Source organism: Urocitellus parryii, chromosome X (genome assembly GCF_045843805.1).
Source record: "Urocitellus parryii isolate mUroPar1 chromosome X, mUroPar1.hap1, whole genome shotgun sequence".
Taxonomy (NCBI): domain Eukaryota; kingdom Metazoa; phylum Chordata; class Mammalia; order Rodentia; family Sciuridae; genus Urocitellus; species Urocitellus parryii.
In genome coordinates this window covers 79,571,707-79,587,949 of record NC_135547.1, presented here as the reverse complement: position 1 = coordinate 79,587,949, position 16,243 = coordinate 79,571,707, and the positions used below count along the sequence as shown (strand labels likewise).

Below are 16,243 nucleotides of genomic sequence, written 5' to 3'. Positions count from 1 at the left end.
TGTATTTTACTTTGCATATTTTCCAGTAATAAACTGAAAATACTTCATTAAAATTATACTGAACATTGAATTGAGCCAAGTCAATTATTATGAAAAAATAGTCACATGTTTTAAATGTATAAAAAGGTCAGAAATTATCAAAAGAACTTCAGAATAGAATCTAAAAACATTTTTTGGGGGGGGGTACTGGGGATTGAACCTAGGGGAGATTTACCACCAAGCTACATCACCAACCCTTTTTATTTTTTTTGTGTTGAGACAGGGTCTCACTATGTTGCTTAGGGTCTTGCTAAGTTGCTAAGTCTGGCCTTGAACTTGCAATCATCCTGCCTCAGCTACCCAAGTCTCTGGAATTACAGGCGTGTACCACTGCACCTGACTGAAACCATCTTTTTACATTCCTATTTAAACAGTGTGGAAAACATGTATATGTTAGTCACAGTAGAAATGCACAGTAGAAAGGCACAGCTCCTTTGTTGTTCACTTAACAATAACTACAATGGTTCGGAGACCTGTAGAATAGAAATGGCTGAGGCCAGAAGTGTGGCTTACTGTAGTCAGAGAAGTGACTTCGTGGAAGGATGTCCTTAGGGATAAGGATGAAGATAGAGAGGTCTGGGGCTATAGCTCAGTGGTAGAGTGTAGCCTCACAGGTGTGAGACCCTGAGTTCGATCCTCAGCACCACATAAAAATAAATAAATAAAAACAAAGATATTGTGTCCATCCACAACTAAAAAGATATTTTAAAAAAGATGAAGTCTTTTTTTTTTTTTCAGTGGGGCACTGAGTGGTTCTTCGGATCATGTCTGGTGGCTTCGCGGATTATAACAGAGAACATGGAGGCCCAGAGGGAATGGACCCCGATGGTGTCATCGAGAGCAACTGGAATGAGATTGTTGATAACTTTGATGATATGAATTTAAAAGGAGTCTCTTCTTCAGGGCATCTATGCTTATGGTTTTGAGAAGCCTTCAGCTATTCAACAGCGAGCTATTATTCCCTGTATTAAAGATCCAAAAGTTTGGGCTGGGGATGTGGCTCAAGTGGTAGCGCGCTGGCCTGGCATGCGTGCGGCCAGGGTTCCATCCTCAGCACCACATACAAACAAAGATGTTGTGTCCGCCGAAAACTAAAAAAATAAAATAAATATTAAATTCTCTCTACATACAAAGATGTTGTGTCCGCTGAAAACTAAATATATATATATATATAAATTCTCTCTCTCTCTCTCTCTCTCTCTCTCTCTCTCTCAAAAAATCCAAAAGGTGATTCTGGCACTTGGAGACTATATGGGAGCAACTTGTCATGCCTGCATTGTTCGAAATGAAATGCAAAAACTGCAGGCTGAAGCACCACATATTATTTTTGGAACACCAGGGAGAGTGTTTGATATGTTAAACAGAAGATATCTTTCTCCAAAATGGATCAAAATGTTTGTTTTGTATGAAGCAGATGAAATGTTGAGCCGAGGGTTTAAGGATCAAATCTATGAGATTTTCCAAAAATTAAATACAAGTATTCAGGTTGTGTTGCTTTCTGTCACAATGCCAACTGATGTGTTGGAAGTGACCAAAAAATTTATGAGAGATCCAATTCGAACTCTGGTGAAGAAGGAAGAATTGACCCTTGAAGGAATCAAATAGTTTTACATTAATGTTGAAAGAGGAGTGGAAGTTGGACACACTTTGTGACTTGTACGAGACACTGACCATTATGCAGGGTGTGATTTTTCTCAGTACAAGGCGCAAAGTGGACTGGGTCACTGAAAAAAAATGCACGCCAGGGACTTCACAGTTTCTGCTCTACATGGTGACATGGACCAAAAAGAGAGAGATGTTATCATGAGGGAATTCCGATCACTACTGACTTCTTGGCTTGTGGGATTGATGTGCAACAAGTGTTTTTGGTTATAAACTATGATCTACCTACCAATCGTGAAAACTATATTCACAGAATTGGCAGAGGGGGTCGATTTGGGAGGAAAAATGTGGCTATAAACTTTGTTGCTGAAGAAGACAAGAGGATTCTTTGTGACATTGAGACTTTCTACAATACTACAGTGGAGGAAATGCCCATGAATGTGGCTGACCTTATTTAATTCCTGGGATGAGATATATTTGAATGCAGTGCTCGCTGTTGCTGAATAGGCGATCACAACATGCATTGTACTTCTTTGGGAATATTTGAATCTTGTCTCAGTGCTCCTAATGGATCAGAAATACAGATTTTGATAGCAAAGCAACATTAGTTGTGAGCTCTTGTGAGGAAAGTCATTGGCTTTATCCTCTTTAGAGTTAGACTGTTGGGGTCTATAAAATCTTTCTTTCTTAGAAATGTATTTCCTAGTTCTGTAGAAATGGTTGTATTAGATGTTCTCTATCATTTAATAATATACTTGTGGACTAAAGATATAAGTGCTGTATAAAATCAGCCAATTATGTTAAACTAGCATATCTGCCTTTATTGTGTTTGTCATTAGCCTGAATAAAAAGGCCTTTAAAGTTGATTTTTTTAGAAAGCATTTGAATGTATTTTGTTTGGTATTATATTTATTCAATAAATTATTTAATTAATGCTAAGTGTGAACTGGACCCTGTTGCTAAGCCCCAGCAAGCAATCATATCCTAAGTAGGGTGAAACCCCCAGTAAAATTGCCATATTGCACATGTCTTAAAGAAGTTTGAATGTTAAATAAATTGTATATTCTCTTTTAAAAAAAGATGAAGATGAGAAACAGGGAAAAATTTGTTAAGGAGTTGAATGCTATGGAATGATATTAGGATGTCAGCAGGTAAGATGCCTCCATTCAATGTTGTTTTTCTTCTTTATTAGGTGGGGAAGGGAGTAGTAGAAGTCAAACTCTGTGAGCTATGTTTTTTCTGGGGGGGGGAATATATGTTTTCATTTATAACTGAAGGAAATAAAAATCCTCTTGGGGGCGGGGGCTGTGGTTGTGGCTCAGTGGTAGTGCGCTTGCCTAGCATGTGTGAGGCACTGGGTTTGATCCCCAGCACCACATACAAATTAATAAAATAAAGGTCCATCAACAAGTAAAAAAAAAAAATTAAAAAAAATCCTCTCAGAGTTTTTCCCTGTGAAGCATCTGTCTAGGATAAGGAACATGGAGCCCTCCTGCTGATAAAGAAACACGAGAGTAAAAGACTATCAGATCTAACCTCAATCATACCTTTGCAGCAGCTTAAGAAGGTGCTGCTTTTCACAAGGTTATCTTAAATAATGATTAGCACACAAACCACACATTTCTATTTTATAGAGCATGCATATTTGTTTCTACAAACATATAAGACTTTAGTCCAGTCTGGCCAAATCCATGCTCCTAAATTTCCTCCTTTGCTATTGTGGAATGTAACTGGTATCTAGAAAGTGTCCAAAATGTGTGACTGGCCCCCACATATGAAGACCATGGCCTCTGAAAGAATTCCAAGGGCAGGATCACTGAATGTAACAGCATTAATTACTGTCAAGAATTTAAGGAAGGATTTCCAGAGTGTCTGCAGATGGCAATCTTGTTTTAAATTCTTTTTCTCTTCATAATACTCTCCTGCACTCCTTGATAGTTGAGTCCTGGATTACGGCCATATTTTATTCCAACTATTTTGCTAGCACTCCAAGAAAATAAAGCATTTAACCCATCTTCCTGCCTAAAATGTTTATATCATGTCTTCCCAAACACACATGTGCACTTGCACACATATACGTACGTGAACAACTGCCTGAAGTAACAAGTTCTATTCTTGTGTTGCCATTCCCACCCTGTAGGACCCCAACCTGCTGCAGTCTGGCTGGGCACAATTCAGGAGCCACTGTGGCTCTCAACACCAACCAGTTCTGATATACTACTAAATGAAGACTAGGAAATCCAGTCTTTCCTGTCTAGCCACCTTCATCATCATCTCCCACCCATCCTAGCTCTAGCCACCCTGGGTAACTGGCTGTATGCAAACTTACTTTGTACTTTCACACCTCTGGGCCTTTCCTGTTGATAGTTCCTAAGACTGGAATACCTTATAAACCATGAACCCTTTTCATCCTTTTCATCACTTAGAGCTCAACTCCTCTTTGAGGGTTTCTTTGCAACCACCCCCAATCCAAGACACACCAGACTAAGCTGTAATTCATTGCTTGCTCCTTCTGTTTTTACTGTATGTTAGTTGACCCTACATGAAACCACCTATTTCTATCCCTTTTATATGAGCTATTTATAACAAGTAGGGCTAAACACCCCCTTGAAATTCATATGGTATGAGAAAGTACATATGCTTTAGATTCTGACAGACCTGGTTTCAAATCCTGATGTCTTTCTCTTGCTGCCTTACTTTGAACAGGTAAATTTACTATCTTGACCCAATTTCCTCATCTGTAATGTAAGGATTATTAAGAGTAGGTACATCATAGCTAAGATGAAAGGATTTTAATGAGAAAAGTGAAGGTGCCAGGAACAGCACCTGTCACATAGTAAGTTCTGCATAAAAGATTAGTGCTCATTACTATTGCCATTGTTTGAATGTATCCCTGAAAGTAACCTCCGTATGGAAAAGAATAATCATTGTTTGTCCTCTGATGTACCTCTAACACCTAGCACTGGCTTGGCATGTGGCACATGCTTAAGAAATACCTTTTCTGTGGGTAGATGAATTAATGAATCTATAAAACAATTATCATTGTTAACATCTTTCTCCTCCTCTCTGAATGCTCCACTAATTATCATAGTGCTTTATACCCCACAGAAAAATTTCAAGTGCAATGTCACTGAAACATCTCCTATCCCTTGACCCTTTTGCTTTATCTTTTATCCCCTTTCTCCCCCGCCCTCAGTTTTAGGGATGGAACCAAGGGTCTCACATATGCTAGGAAAGCGCTTTTACTGCTGAGTTATATCCCCAGCTTTACTCCTCTTTTTAAAATTCTCTTCTCTAGGAAGTCCAGCAACAACCGCTTGGACTCGCCTCGCCTGCACAGCAGGGGTTAGGGGCGGGAGTGGAAGACTGTGAGTGGGGCGTGGCCACCACGTCGCAGAGCCCGACTGCGCCTGCGTAGGCTGCGGCAAAGCTAGACGCTCTCAGGCTTGCGCTCATTGCTGGCTAGTGCTAGTGTAAAAAGATCGCCCTTCTTTCCAGCGCTCACTTTTGATCCGCCCAGCTCTCGGGTCTCGGGTTTCGGCTTTGTGCCGAGGCGCCAACTCACCTAAGGTCCTCTCTCCGACGGATCGCTGACCTACCAGCTCCCGCTCCTGTCTCCTGGAACCATGTCTCTGGTAAGCCAGAATGCGCGCCACGGCAGCGCAGAGACCACTGCAGATTACAGCGACGGCCGGGGTGAAATGCAGGCTACTAACGCCTCCGGGCCCCCCACCTCCATGCTGGTCCCTGATACCCTCCAGGGCTCTCAGGTTCCTATGGACCCTCAGGGTGCCAGCGCTTCTCAAGCCACCCAGGACCCGAATGACATCGAGGTCCTCATCGACGAGCAGTCCCGACGTTTGGGGGCGCTCAGGGTCCACGACCCTCTAGAAGACAGGTCAATAGCTTTGGTGAATTTCATGCGAATGAAAAGCCAAACCGAGGGGTCTATCCAGCAGTCAGAGATGCTGGAGTTTCTCAGAGAATACTCAGATCAGTTCCCTGAGATACTCAGACGAGCCTCAGCTCACCTGGATCGGGTCTTTGGGTTGAACCTGAGAGTTCTTGATCCTCAGGCTGATACTTACAACCTAATCAGCAAACCGGGTCCCCAGACCACTGATCGGCTAGCAGAGACTCTGGACGTGCCAAAGGCAGGTCTCCTGGCCCTTGTCCTAGGCCACATCCTCCTGAATGGCAACCGGGCAAGAGAGGCCTCCATTTGGGACCTGTTGCTAAAGGTTGATGTGTTGGATGAGCCTCAGAGGATCAACAATCTCTTAGGGAACACAAGAAATCTCCTTACCACTGACTTTGTGCGTATGCGATTCTTGGAGTACTGGCCCGTGTATGGCACTAATCCCCTCGAATTTGAGTTCTTGTGGGGCTCTAGGGCCCACAGGGAGATCACAAAGATGGAAGCCCTGAAGTTTGTGGCAGAGGCCCATGATGAAGAACCCTGGAGCTGGCCAGAAGAATATAACAAGGCCCTGGAAGCTGACAAAGCCAAAGAAAGAAGCCAGGCTGCTGGCTTAGAGTTCTGGTCAGAGGACACTATGAATGACAAGGCAAATGATTTGGTCCAGTTGGCTATTAATGTCACTGAGGAGTTGCTCCCTATACATCAGGATGAGCTATTGGCTCATACTGGCAAAGAATTTGAGGATGTGTTCCCAAACATCCTCAGTCGAGCTACTCTAATCCTTGATCTGTTCTATGGGTTCTCTCTGATTGAGGTTGATACCAGTGAGCACATCTACCTCCTAGTCCAGCAACCAGAATCAGAAGAAGAGCAAGTAATGTTAGAGAGCTTGGGGAGACCCACTCAAGAGTATGTGATGCCAATCCTGGGCTTGATCTTCCTGATGGGCAACCGTGTCAAAGAGGCCAATGTCTGGAACTTGCTTCGGAGATTTAGTGTGGATGTCGGGAGAAAGCATGCCATCACCTGTAAGCTTATGAGGCAGCGCTACCTGGAATGCAGGCCACTGTCCTACTCTAATCCAGTTGAATATGAGCTTCTCTGGGGTCCTCGAGCTCACCTTGAAACCACCAAAATGAAAGCCTTGGAGTACATGGCCAGGCTCTATAGAAAGCGACCACAGGACTGGCCAGAGCAGTATAGGGAGGCCATGGAAGATGAGGAGGCCAGAGCCAGATCTGAGGCCACTGCCATGTTCTTCTTTGGCTCCATGTGAAGTTTGTAAAAGATGTATCACTACAGTTGAGTGGCATCAGTTAAAGGGGCCTTGAGAAAATGGGCATTGGGGCCCCAAATCAGAAATTGGGGAGGGTTGGGGTAGGGAGTACACATTGTGGTTACTATCTGTGTTCCAGTTATAATTGTATTTCCTTCCTTCTAATATACCCTAAAATTAGGTTCATGATCAATGTTTATGAATTGCTCATTTGCCTTCCCTGTCTTGTTTCAGTATAAAAGTTCAGACAGCTATGTAAAATGTACTGGTAATGTTTACATGTTTGAAATAATCAGTAAAACTATCAGGTGTAGAAGTTAAATAACAATAATAACACACACACAACACACACAAATCCACAATACAAAAACACACAGCCTTCCCTTTGTGTCTACTGTTGTGTGAAAAAAGACTGCCATTTACCTGTATTTACTTTGTTGTTCCAGAGTGTAGTGAAAAATAAAAGCATAATGAATTGGATACCCTGATAATGCATTCATTTATTCTGTAAACATTTATTAAGCACCTGTATGCTCTGAGCACAGGGAAATGTGCTGAGAATATAAGGGTAAAGAAGACCCAGCTGGACCCCAGAGCTTAGAGGAGCCATGGAAATAAATAGCAATTACATTATGCTGTGACATGTGGTATAATAGGGGCAAGAAAATCTGGTGGGGTTGTGCAACGGAAGTTCACGGGAATAATTACCAACTTTAGGTGCTGGGATGTGCAGTGAAGAAGGCATTGGGGTCTATGAAGGGCTGGAGAAGGTGCAGGAGTATTAATCAAGGAATGAGTGGAGGAGGGGAGGTGGTGGGAAGCATGAGGTGGTACTGGAGGGCTGGGGACAAAATGTAGTTTAGTGATATCTATTATGATACCCAAATTTGTGAAGAGGGATTGAAAGAGGGACTGTTGGTGAAGACTGGGGCAGTGTGTAATGTGCCTTCAGGGGATTTGAAAGTAGCTCAGAGTTTGGGGGTGGGTAGTAGAGATAAGTCTGTGGCAGAGGTAACAAGGGTCCATATTCTCAGAAAGTGGCTCTTGGGAATCAATAGTGGCTTTCCTGAAGGCAGCTGGTCTTGGATCTGGAGTCAGACAGAACAATTCGTCTGAAGGAGCTCTGTAAGGATTCCTCCGCTAGCGCAGTTTATTTCAGCACCCAAGCTGTTAAGGTGAGTGTTAGCATTTTGGCTCTCTGCATCCCGATTCTCCCAAAGCTTCTAATCCAGCTCGCTTCCCTAGAGTGCTGGCAGCTAACAATTTCTGAGAGGTTTCCCTGGCACTGGGTTGGGTATTATGTGAAAAGACACCTCTGACTGGGGGAGAGGAAGTGATTCCTGCCAGTAGTGCAGGTTTATGCTTTCTCACCTCCTGGCACCTGCAAGCGTTCTGTCTTTCCCTTTCCAGACGCTACCCTGGACTGCCACCTTCTAGCAGATGGGAGAGCTGGAAGACATTCCTCACATTTTTTTGTCAGCCTCAGGTAGAGAACACCACAACCTTCTGGCTGGGGAAGTGGACAGAGCGGGAGGAGGGATACCCACTCTTTTGGCCCCTAAGTCTGATCCGCAGCGGTGCTGAAGCTTAATTAGAGCTGTCTCCTTGGGAAAAGCACTGCGCAGGCGCACTACACGGTTGCCGGGACGATGCAGCCCGCCCTCCAGCCGGCGTCTGGGTGATGTCCCCTATAGTAGCATTCCAAGAACTAAGGGCTAAGGGCGGGATTTTTACTGGAGAACCTGAGCTGAAGGAGTTCTGGAAAATGAGGTGGGGTGGGTGGGGTTGTGAGATGGGAGGGTATCCAACTTAGAATCTTGGAGTGGGGTCCTGCATGGATGCTAAACTGTGAGGATTTTATTATTCAGCCTCCTTGGACTATAAATCTGTAATGCTTCTGGGAAAGGGGATGGGAAGATGGGAAGCAAATAAAGGTGGCAAGTTTTTCCTTCCTCTGATTTTTTGTATTGGTGTACAGTTTCTGGCCCCTCAAACATGTCAGCTGTTCTGGGGGCTCCAGTAGAGAGAAACCTGCCAAGGAGAAGGTGTAGCATCTGAGCCAACAATCATCAATGTAAAACTGCCAATTGTTTTAGTATTAACTATGTGTTAGGCACTGTGCTGGGCTTTCCACATGCTCCACTGTAATCTCCCCACCAATTCTCCAAGAAGCATTGTAATATTGCCATTTGATGCTACAGTAAACTGAGGTTTAACTAATATGTCCAAGATCACACAACCAGTTAGTATGAGATGGGCTTGAAGTCTAAGGAGCCCCACTCTTGGATGTGCTATGTTCCCACTTCAATTTTCTGATTCTCTGGAGATACTAGGAAGGACTGTATGGCCAGAGTGGAGGGGCAAGACCTCCACTCCTCAGAGGGAGGATGAAAGTGAAGCTGAAATTTCTTCAGATTCTTCCTTGTTTTATCACTGGTGCTCCATGACACTTGTCTAGGTGTAGAATGCAATTCTGTCCAGTCTTCCTACTCTGTACTATAATTCTTCCCTAGTCTGGTGCTCTTAAAACTTCCAGCCTTATCTGCTGGCCTTCACCCAGTGGACAGTCAAACATTACCGTTTCTGGCCCTCCAGAAGTGTTTAGTGATGCTTTTTGGAATAGTGAAGGAACAATAATCTGACAGAATTACTGACTTGTCCAGAGATGCTCAGAATGCAAAAACAGAAATGGAAAATAGCATATGCCACATGAGATTTTCCAGAAATAACAAAAATGAGACTTGTAGAGCACATGTTCATGGTGAGGGAAAGGGTATAGTCTCTCTGTGACCACAGAAATTCCTTCGAGGGCCAAGAGATATCCAGGTATTCTTCATCTTTCAGCACCACTCAGAATTAACACCTTTAGGAGAAATATTTAAGTGTGGAAGTGGGTGTCTGTTAAAGAAGACTTACAGATGATTTTGCACAAATTGCTCCAATATATAACCACTGGTAAGCCTTTAGAATTAAACCAAATATCCTAATCTCAGGGAATTTATTTGAAAATAGGAAGGTTGGAGTTCATTTAAAGATTCAGTGGGCTGTCAATTCTCTTCTACTATTGAAGTTTTGACCAAGTTGGGGCATATAGAATGGGAGTTAGTTAGATATGGGCTCATCATCCTATATGTACAATGCCATCCAGAGTCCCCTTTGACCTATAATTGTGATCTTTCCCAGGAAGATAACTTTGAGACTACATACACTTTAATTAGCTGAGACCCAGGTGTGACCTCTTTCAGAGAAGATGAGTGGTTAGGGAAGCCATCCTTTCTATCAGCTTCTGTATACACATATAAGCCATCTATAAATAAACATATCCAAGGATATAGCTGTGCTGGATTGGCATATGTGGGTTTCAAGTCAATTCTCCCAGCCCCAAGAACCGCTGCCTCTAAACTCTCTAATACCAATGACTTAGACCAGCCCATAAACACCTTTAGGTTCAGACAAGGACCCCATAATAGTCTCCTTCTTTCCTACAGGGGATCTCCAGGCAGTGAGATTTCTCATTGAACAGGGTTTTTCTACCCCCTCAATGAACAAACAGCAATGTCTTAAATAATTCTCTGCACACAGGGTTTGAGGTTAATTGTAAAGAATGTTGGAAAGGAAAGGGGAATCATAAGACACTTTTGTTCCAGACTCCATAGGAATAAACCAAGCATCAGATCAGGAAGGTACAATGTATTTGAATGGTTAAGAACCCTGGATCCATACAGTGCTGACTTTTGTCACTTACTAGCTATGTGACCTTGAGCAAGTTATTCAATATCTCTTTCTAGACCACTTGAAGCTATTTTCAAGAAATTGATAGAAAAGCCCAGAGTCACACATATTCTATTCAATGATGTCAGAACTCTTTTAACTTAGGCCAGTTGTATCTTAGTCTAATGATATTTCCACGCCACACTGCTGCTTTTAAGATTGTTATTTGTCAATACCTTGGTAGCTAATTTTGAATGAATACTGAGTTCACAGAATTACTAATCATTATTTTCTTTAGTAAATACTTCAGTAAATTCTGATCCCAGATGGTTATGAATTAGTGATATTAGGATACACCAATAATTCATTATTTGCAGACATTCAACCACAAGACGCTTTTCTGGAAGCTCATGAGTAGTCTCTTTAAGCAGAACTCAATGTCCCACAAGAAGTCACTTGCCTTATTTACCCCTCAGGGATTCCCAAATCAATAAGGATGACTTCCCTTCTAAGATTAGGAAGGGAGTTGGGAAATAGAGTTTAATGTCTAAGAAGCCTGCATCAAACTCCTCTGTTGAGAGCATTTGTCTTGGCATGCACAGGTCTATTTCTGTCCTCTGAGTCTCCACTTCCCTTGAACTATAGAAGAGAAAGAAGATGGAGCAAAAGAGGACACAGGAGGGTCACTGTTTAAGAAGTTGCCCTCTATTCTGAAGCTTCAACCTGCTTGGATCATAGCTCAGGGAAGCTTCCCTGCCTGTGAGGGCTGAAGGAAACATGGTGCCCTGGGTGGGACACAACCTGCGTTTTTCTCCTTCTGTAAGACAAAGAAGGCTTCTGTCATGGAAAAAGGCATTCATCATTCTTTCCATCGAGAGAGACTACCCCAAGATCTAATTGTGGAGACCAGGTGTGAAGAGCTGGTTGCACACAGAACTGCTCCCCTCTTTCTGGATTGGAATTGAAGGTTGCAAAGCTTAGGAGGAGGGAGTAAGGAAAGAGAGAGCTTTGACATAGTTATTAACATCAACCATTTATACAATGCCTTCTCACATAAATATGGTTATGGACACCCACATATTTCCTAACAGATGAGAACTATAGAACTCTTGGCACATAACAACTTCATCCAAACCCTTGCACTAAGTATCTTAACCAAACTCTAGCATGACTTCTAGCTGCATAAGATTGACCCTAGCCCTCATTTAAATGACTTACTGAGAAAGTTCAGTGTTGCCAGGAAAATTTACTGTTTGTAAATTAGTTTTAACCAATGCCTGATGATAGAACTCTGACCTTCCTCTTTAGAACATTTATTAAAAGGGCTTACAATTGTGAGTATGTATCTCTTACAACACAGAAGTGTCTCTCTAAAGGACTGGAGACCCATTCCTTTGAAATGTAATCATTGAGAAGGATAGGGCATCAGTCTCTGTGGAAGATCAGAATCCTAACTTTGGCAACTGCCAACTAACAAACACAGCTGGCCCAATCATATTTACCCTAACCTAACCAACCCTTTGTCATTTTCACTTCTCTGGTTCTACTTAGGCCCACCCCACATTCTCCCTTTGAAATGCCCCAATTACCTCTGTACAAATTGGAATGGAGCATAGTTCTTTACTTTTAGTGGCTACTGAATAAAATCTTTTTTTTTGGGGGGGGGGGTTCTATGGATTGAACTCAGGGGTGTTCCACCAGTGAGCTATATCCCCAGCCCTTTCTATTTTTTTTTTTAATTGAGACAGGATCTCACTAAGTTGCTGAGGCTTGAACTTGTTATCTTCCTGCTTCAGCTTCCCAAATAGCAGGGATTACAGGTGTGCACCACCATGCCCAGTCTTAATAGAATCTTTTTTTTTTCATTCCATAACAGTGTCTCACTGTTATCTCCAACACATGTCAGAAAGACAGTAGTCAAGCACACCAAGTGAAGTCAGTCTCTACCTCTGCCAGGGAATGAACTGGACCTTGATGAGAATGGCGGCCCTAATACGTCTTGTCTAGATGGCCTTCATTGCCAACTCCATCCATGAGGAGCCAGACCCAGCTCAGTCGAGCCCTGATGTAGTTTCACCTGATAGATCCTGAGATCTATCTTCATGGAGAAGGGGCAGAGAATGGATGTTCAAAGATCACTTATCCAGTTCAATTCTGACAAGCCATTACTGAACAATTGCTATATTCTGAACTTATGTTACATACTGACTACAAAGATGAATAAGATGTAGCCCCATCTGATTTGTGACTAAACTCACTCTTCAGCTTTATATCTGGCAAAATATATGAGCAATTTATTAAGGTTTTTATTTAAATGCATAACTTTTCATTTTTAGAATTTCTCATGGATTCTTTTTCAAATATACATTATTTTTCATGAAGCTTCTATTCTTGCCTATGGATTCCAGTCTTCAAAAATCTCTTTCAACATTTTAAACATACTTATTTTCATATTTTTCTACTATTGCTCATTTATTCAGTTGTGAATTCTGCTATATGTTGAGCCTGCTCAGTATCTAATAGTGGTTTGTTTTTGTATATGCATATACTTACAAAAAATTTGTATTTATGTCCTTTTTTTAGCAGAAATTGTTGTTTACGAGACTCTGAGGCTGCCTCTGCTGCCAATCTCTCCCTCTTGAGGGGAAGGATGGAGTTATGTGCAGTCTGGTACAGCTGTTCCACTCCAATTCTTCCAGCAACTACACAATGTCTTTCTGAGCTAGGAGGCTCTCTCAGGACTCTCCTGGAGAGAATCAGTCCTGCCCCATTGGAATCTTTTCCTGTACATATGTCTTTGAAATATTTGTCCAAATGTCTGCTGCCCTTGTGATTCAGTGTTTTTGTGCCATTTATATATTTTTAGTGTCATTTCAATGGGATTTTGGAAAGAAAAGAAAAATAGGGACATCTTGACCAGAACACAGCACTTATTTTAATAGATAAAAGTTGAAATCAACTTAAATTTTCAAGGAAAAGGTTTTTTTAATTTGTTAGTAGAATTATGGCCCTACTTCCAATGGAACAGTACAAAATCTTTAGGAATGATGGATGATGAAGAATTACAAATAATGTTCAATATGTACTATTAAATACAAAAAAAGCAAGCTATGGAACAATACATATGATGTCAATATTGTCTTGTAAAATGTAAGAGTAAGAAATGGAAATAAATTTTAAAAACTTGTGAATAGCAGTATGGTAGATGGAATAACAATTCCTTAAAGATGTCCATGTCCTAATCTCTGAAATCTGTGAATATGTTACCTTATGTGGTAAAAGGGTCTTTCCAGATGTGATTGAACTAAGGATGTTGAAATAGGGATGTTATCCTGGATTATGCAGATAAGTTCAACATTATTGTATAGATTCTTATAAGAGGAAGGAAGGAGGATCAGAATTAGTAATAGGAGATGGAACAATGGAAGCAAGAGGTTGAATGAGGAATGTATCTGTTGCAAACCAATGAATGTATGCAGGCTCTAGAAACTGAAAAAGACAAGGAAATGTATTCTTCCTTCAAAGTCTCAAAAGGAACCAACCTGGCTGACATCTTGACTTTCATCTAGTGAGACTGATTTTGGACTTCTAACCTCCAAGCGTATAAGATAATAAATATTTGTTGTCTTTGTGGCCATTTGTTACAGCAGCAACAGGAAACTAATATAAATGCTTGTCACAGGGGAGAGTATTTTAGAATAATTTAAATTTCTGCTTTTACTTGGAAAGAAATTAACATTTAGATAAATAAGACAAATAAAATACAAGACTTAAAGCAGCTAAATCTGTCAATAATATTGAGACCAATGTCATGACAACAAAAATAAAAGTATATAGTAAACATGTTAGGAGAATGCAAAAGGAAATAAGCACACAGTTCTCATAAAAGTAAAATAAGCACACTTGTCTCATAGAAGTAAAAATTTGTAGTAGATTATATGACATGAAATAGAGCTACATTAAGGGGCTGGGGTTGTGGCTCAGCGGTAGAGCGCTTACCTAGCATGTGCGAGGCCCTGTGTTCCATCCTCAGCACCACATAAAAATTAAATAAATAAAATAAATATATTGTGTCTAACTACAACTAAAAAAGAGAAAGAAATATAGCTGCATTAAATACACAATAAAATTTTAGTAAATGTTTATGTACTCATATATTGCTGTTTCAAGAATGAATTTTTAAAAAACATTCTTGGATGTGAGCTTATATTTGGTTTGAAGGATCATTCCAGACTTGATTTATATGAGGAAAATTTGAACACCACCTAAATCTTTAATAATATTTGATTGGTAAGGGAAATTAAAGCCTGTTTGTATAATGAAATCCTATGTAGACATTAGAAATGATGGTGTAAAAGAATCGTTAATATTAAGAAAGTTAGCTGGGCTAGGAGCAGTGGCACACACTTTTAATCTCAGTGGCTTGGGTGGCTGAGGCAGGAGGATCGTGAGTTCAAAGCCAGCCTCAGCAATTTAGCAAGGCCCTAAGTAACTCAGCAAGACCCTGTCTCTAAACAAAATATTTTTTAAAAGGGCTGGGGATGTGGTTCAGTGGTTCAGTGCCCCTGGGTTCAATCCCTGGTATTCAAAAAATTAGCTGGTCATGGTGCACACTTATAATCCCACTGACAGGAGGGCAGTATGTTCGAGGCTAACCTCAGAAACTTAGTGAGACTGTGCCTCAAAATGAAAAATAAAAAAGTCTGGGGATGTGGGTCAGTGGTTAAGTGCCCCTGGGTTCAATCACTGGGAGAGAAAGAGAGAGAGAGAGAGAGAGAGAGAGAGAGAGAGAGAGAGAGAGAGAGAGAGAAAGGAGGAGGAGGAGGAGGAGGAGGAGGAGGAGGAGGAGGAGGAGGAGGAGAAGGAGAAGGAAGAGGAGGAGGAGGAGGAGGAGGAGGAGGAAAGAAAGAAGAAAAGAAAATTAGCTTAAGAGACCATATTAACAGTAAGATTATTCTGTGGAATAAAAAACTTCTATTTGAACTGGGACAAGATGACTGAATATAAGTTTCCACTATGCACCTGCTGATGCACAAAGAACCAAAGCAACAAGTCCATAGTTGCACATCAAGGTGACTGACAACAGGAGAACCCTGGAATTCAACAGTAGAGAAATAAAACCTTATAAAATGCAGAGACCTGGGACAGCAGTATAGCAAGAGAAATGAAACATCCCACAGTTTGCTGGCTCCACAGCTGGGGGAGGGGGAGTGTCCCATTGAGGGGTAAAGGTGAAAGAGGGAGATCCAACAAACTGTCCGTCCTAGCTATTGGCAAATTTTATGGCTCCCCACCCTTGCAGGCTTGCAGCCTAAAGAGATAAGAGGCCTGAGGTCTGCACTGTAGTCTGGTTTTAGAAAAGGAATATACTTTGAAAAAAAAGGAAAGGAAATCACTTCATCTCCTGGTGAACATGCAGGATGCTGTATCCAAGAGCCATCTTGAGAAAGAAACTACTGTCTGAATTTAGACTGCTCTCTGGTCAGAATCTCCTGCATATTTCCATCTTCAGAGCCCTTCATACATTCCGCTGCACCGGCTTACTGGGTGACTGTCATGGGCCAGACTTGGCTTGGTGGAGTGACTATGCCACAAACACACTAGCTGTGCCACATGATGGGGAACAGGTGTTGTGTTGTGGAGAGCGCTGTCCACAAGAACAGTGTGATTGGAAAGACTGCCCTCTAAGCCCA

The 16,243-nt window shown here is 41.7% G+C and overlaps 1 protein-coding gene and 1 pseudogene across 1 annotated transcript; both read left to right on the top strand.

The window, feature by feature from the left end:
* Nucleotides 1-776: 776 nt before the first annotated feature.
* LOC113194493 (eukaryotic initiation factor 4A-II-like) lies at nucleotides 777-2,234 on the top strand (annotated as a pseudogene).
* A 2,998-nt stretch (nucleotides 2,235-5,232) lies between these two features.
* Nucleotides 5,233-6,839, top strand: Magee2 (MAGE family member E2). The gene has a single exon (XM_026405590.2). The coding sequence runs from the start codon at nucleotides 5,268-5,270 to the stop codon at nucleotides 6,837-6,839; it is 1,572 nt and encodes a 523-aa protein (XP_026261375.1). The 5' UTR covers nucleotides 5,233-5,267.
* Nucleotides 6,840-16,243: the final 9,404 nt, after the last annotated feature.

Bases quoted from the DNA above. Each gene is read 5' to 3' on its own strand.
- Magee2 (XM_026405590.2), top strand. From the start codon at position 5,268: ATGTCTCTGGTAAGCCAGAATGCGCGCCACGGCAGCGCAGAGACCACT.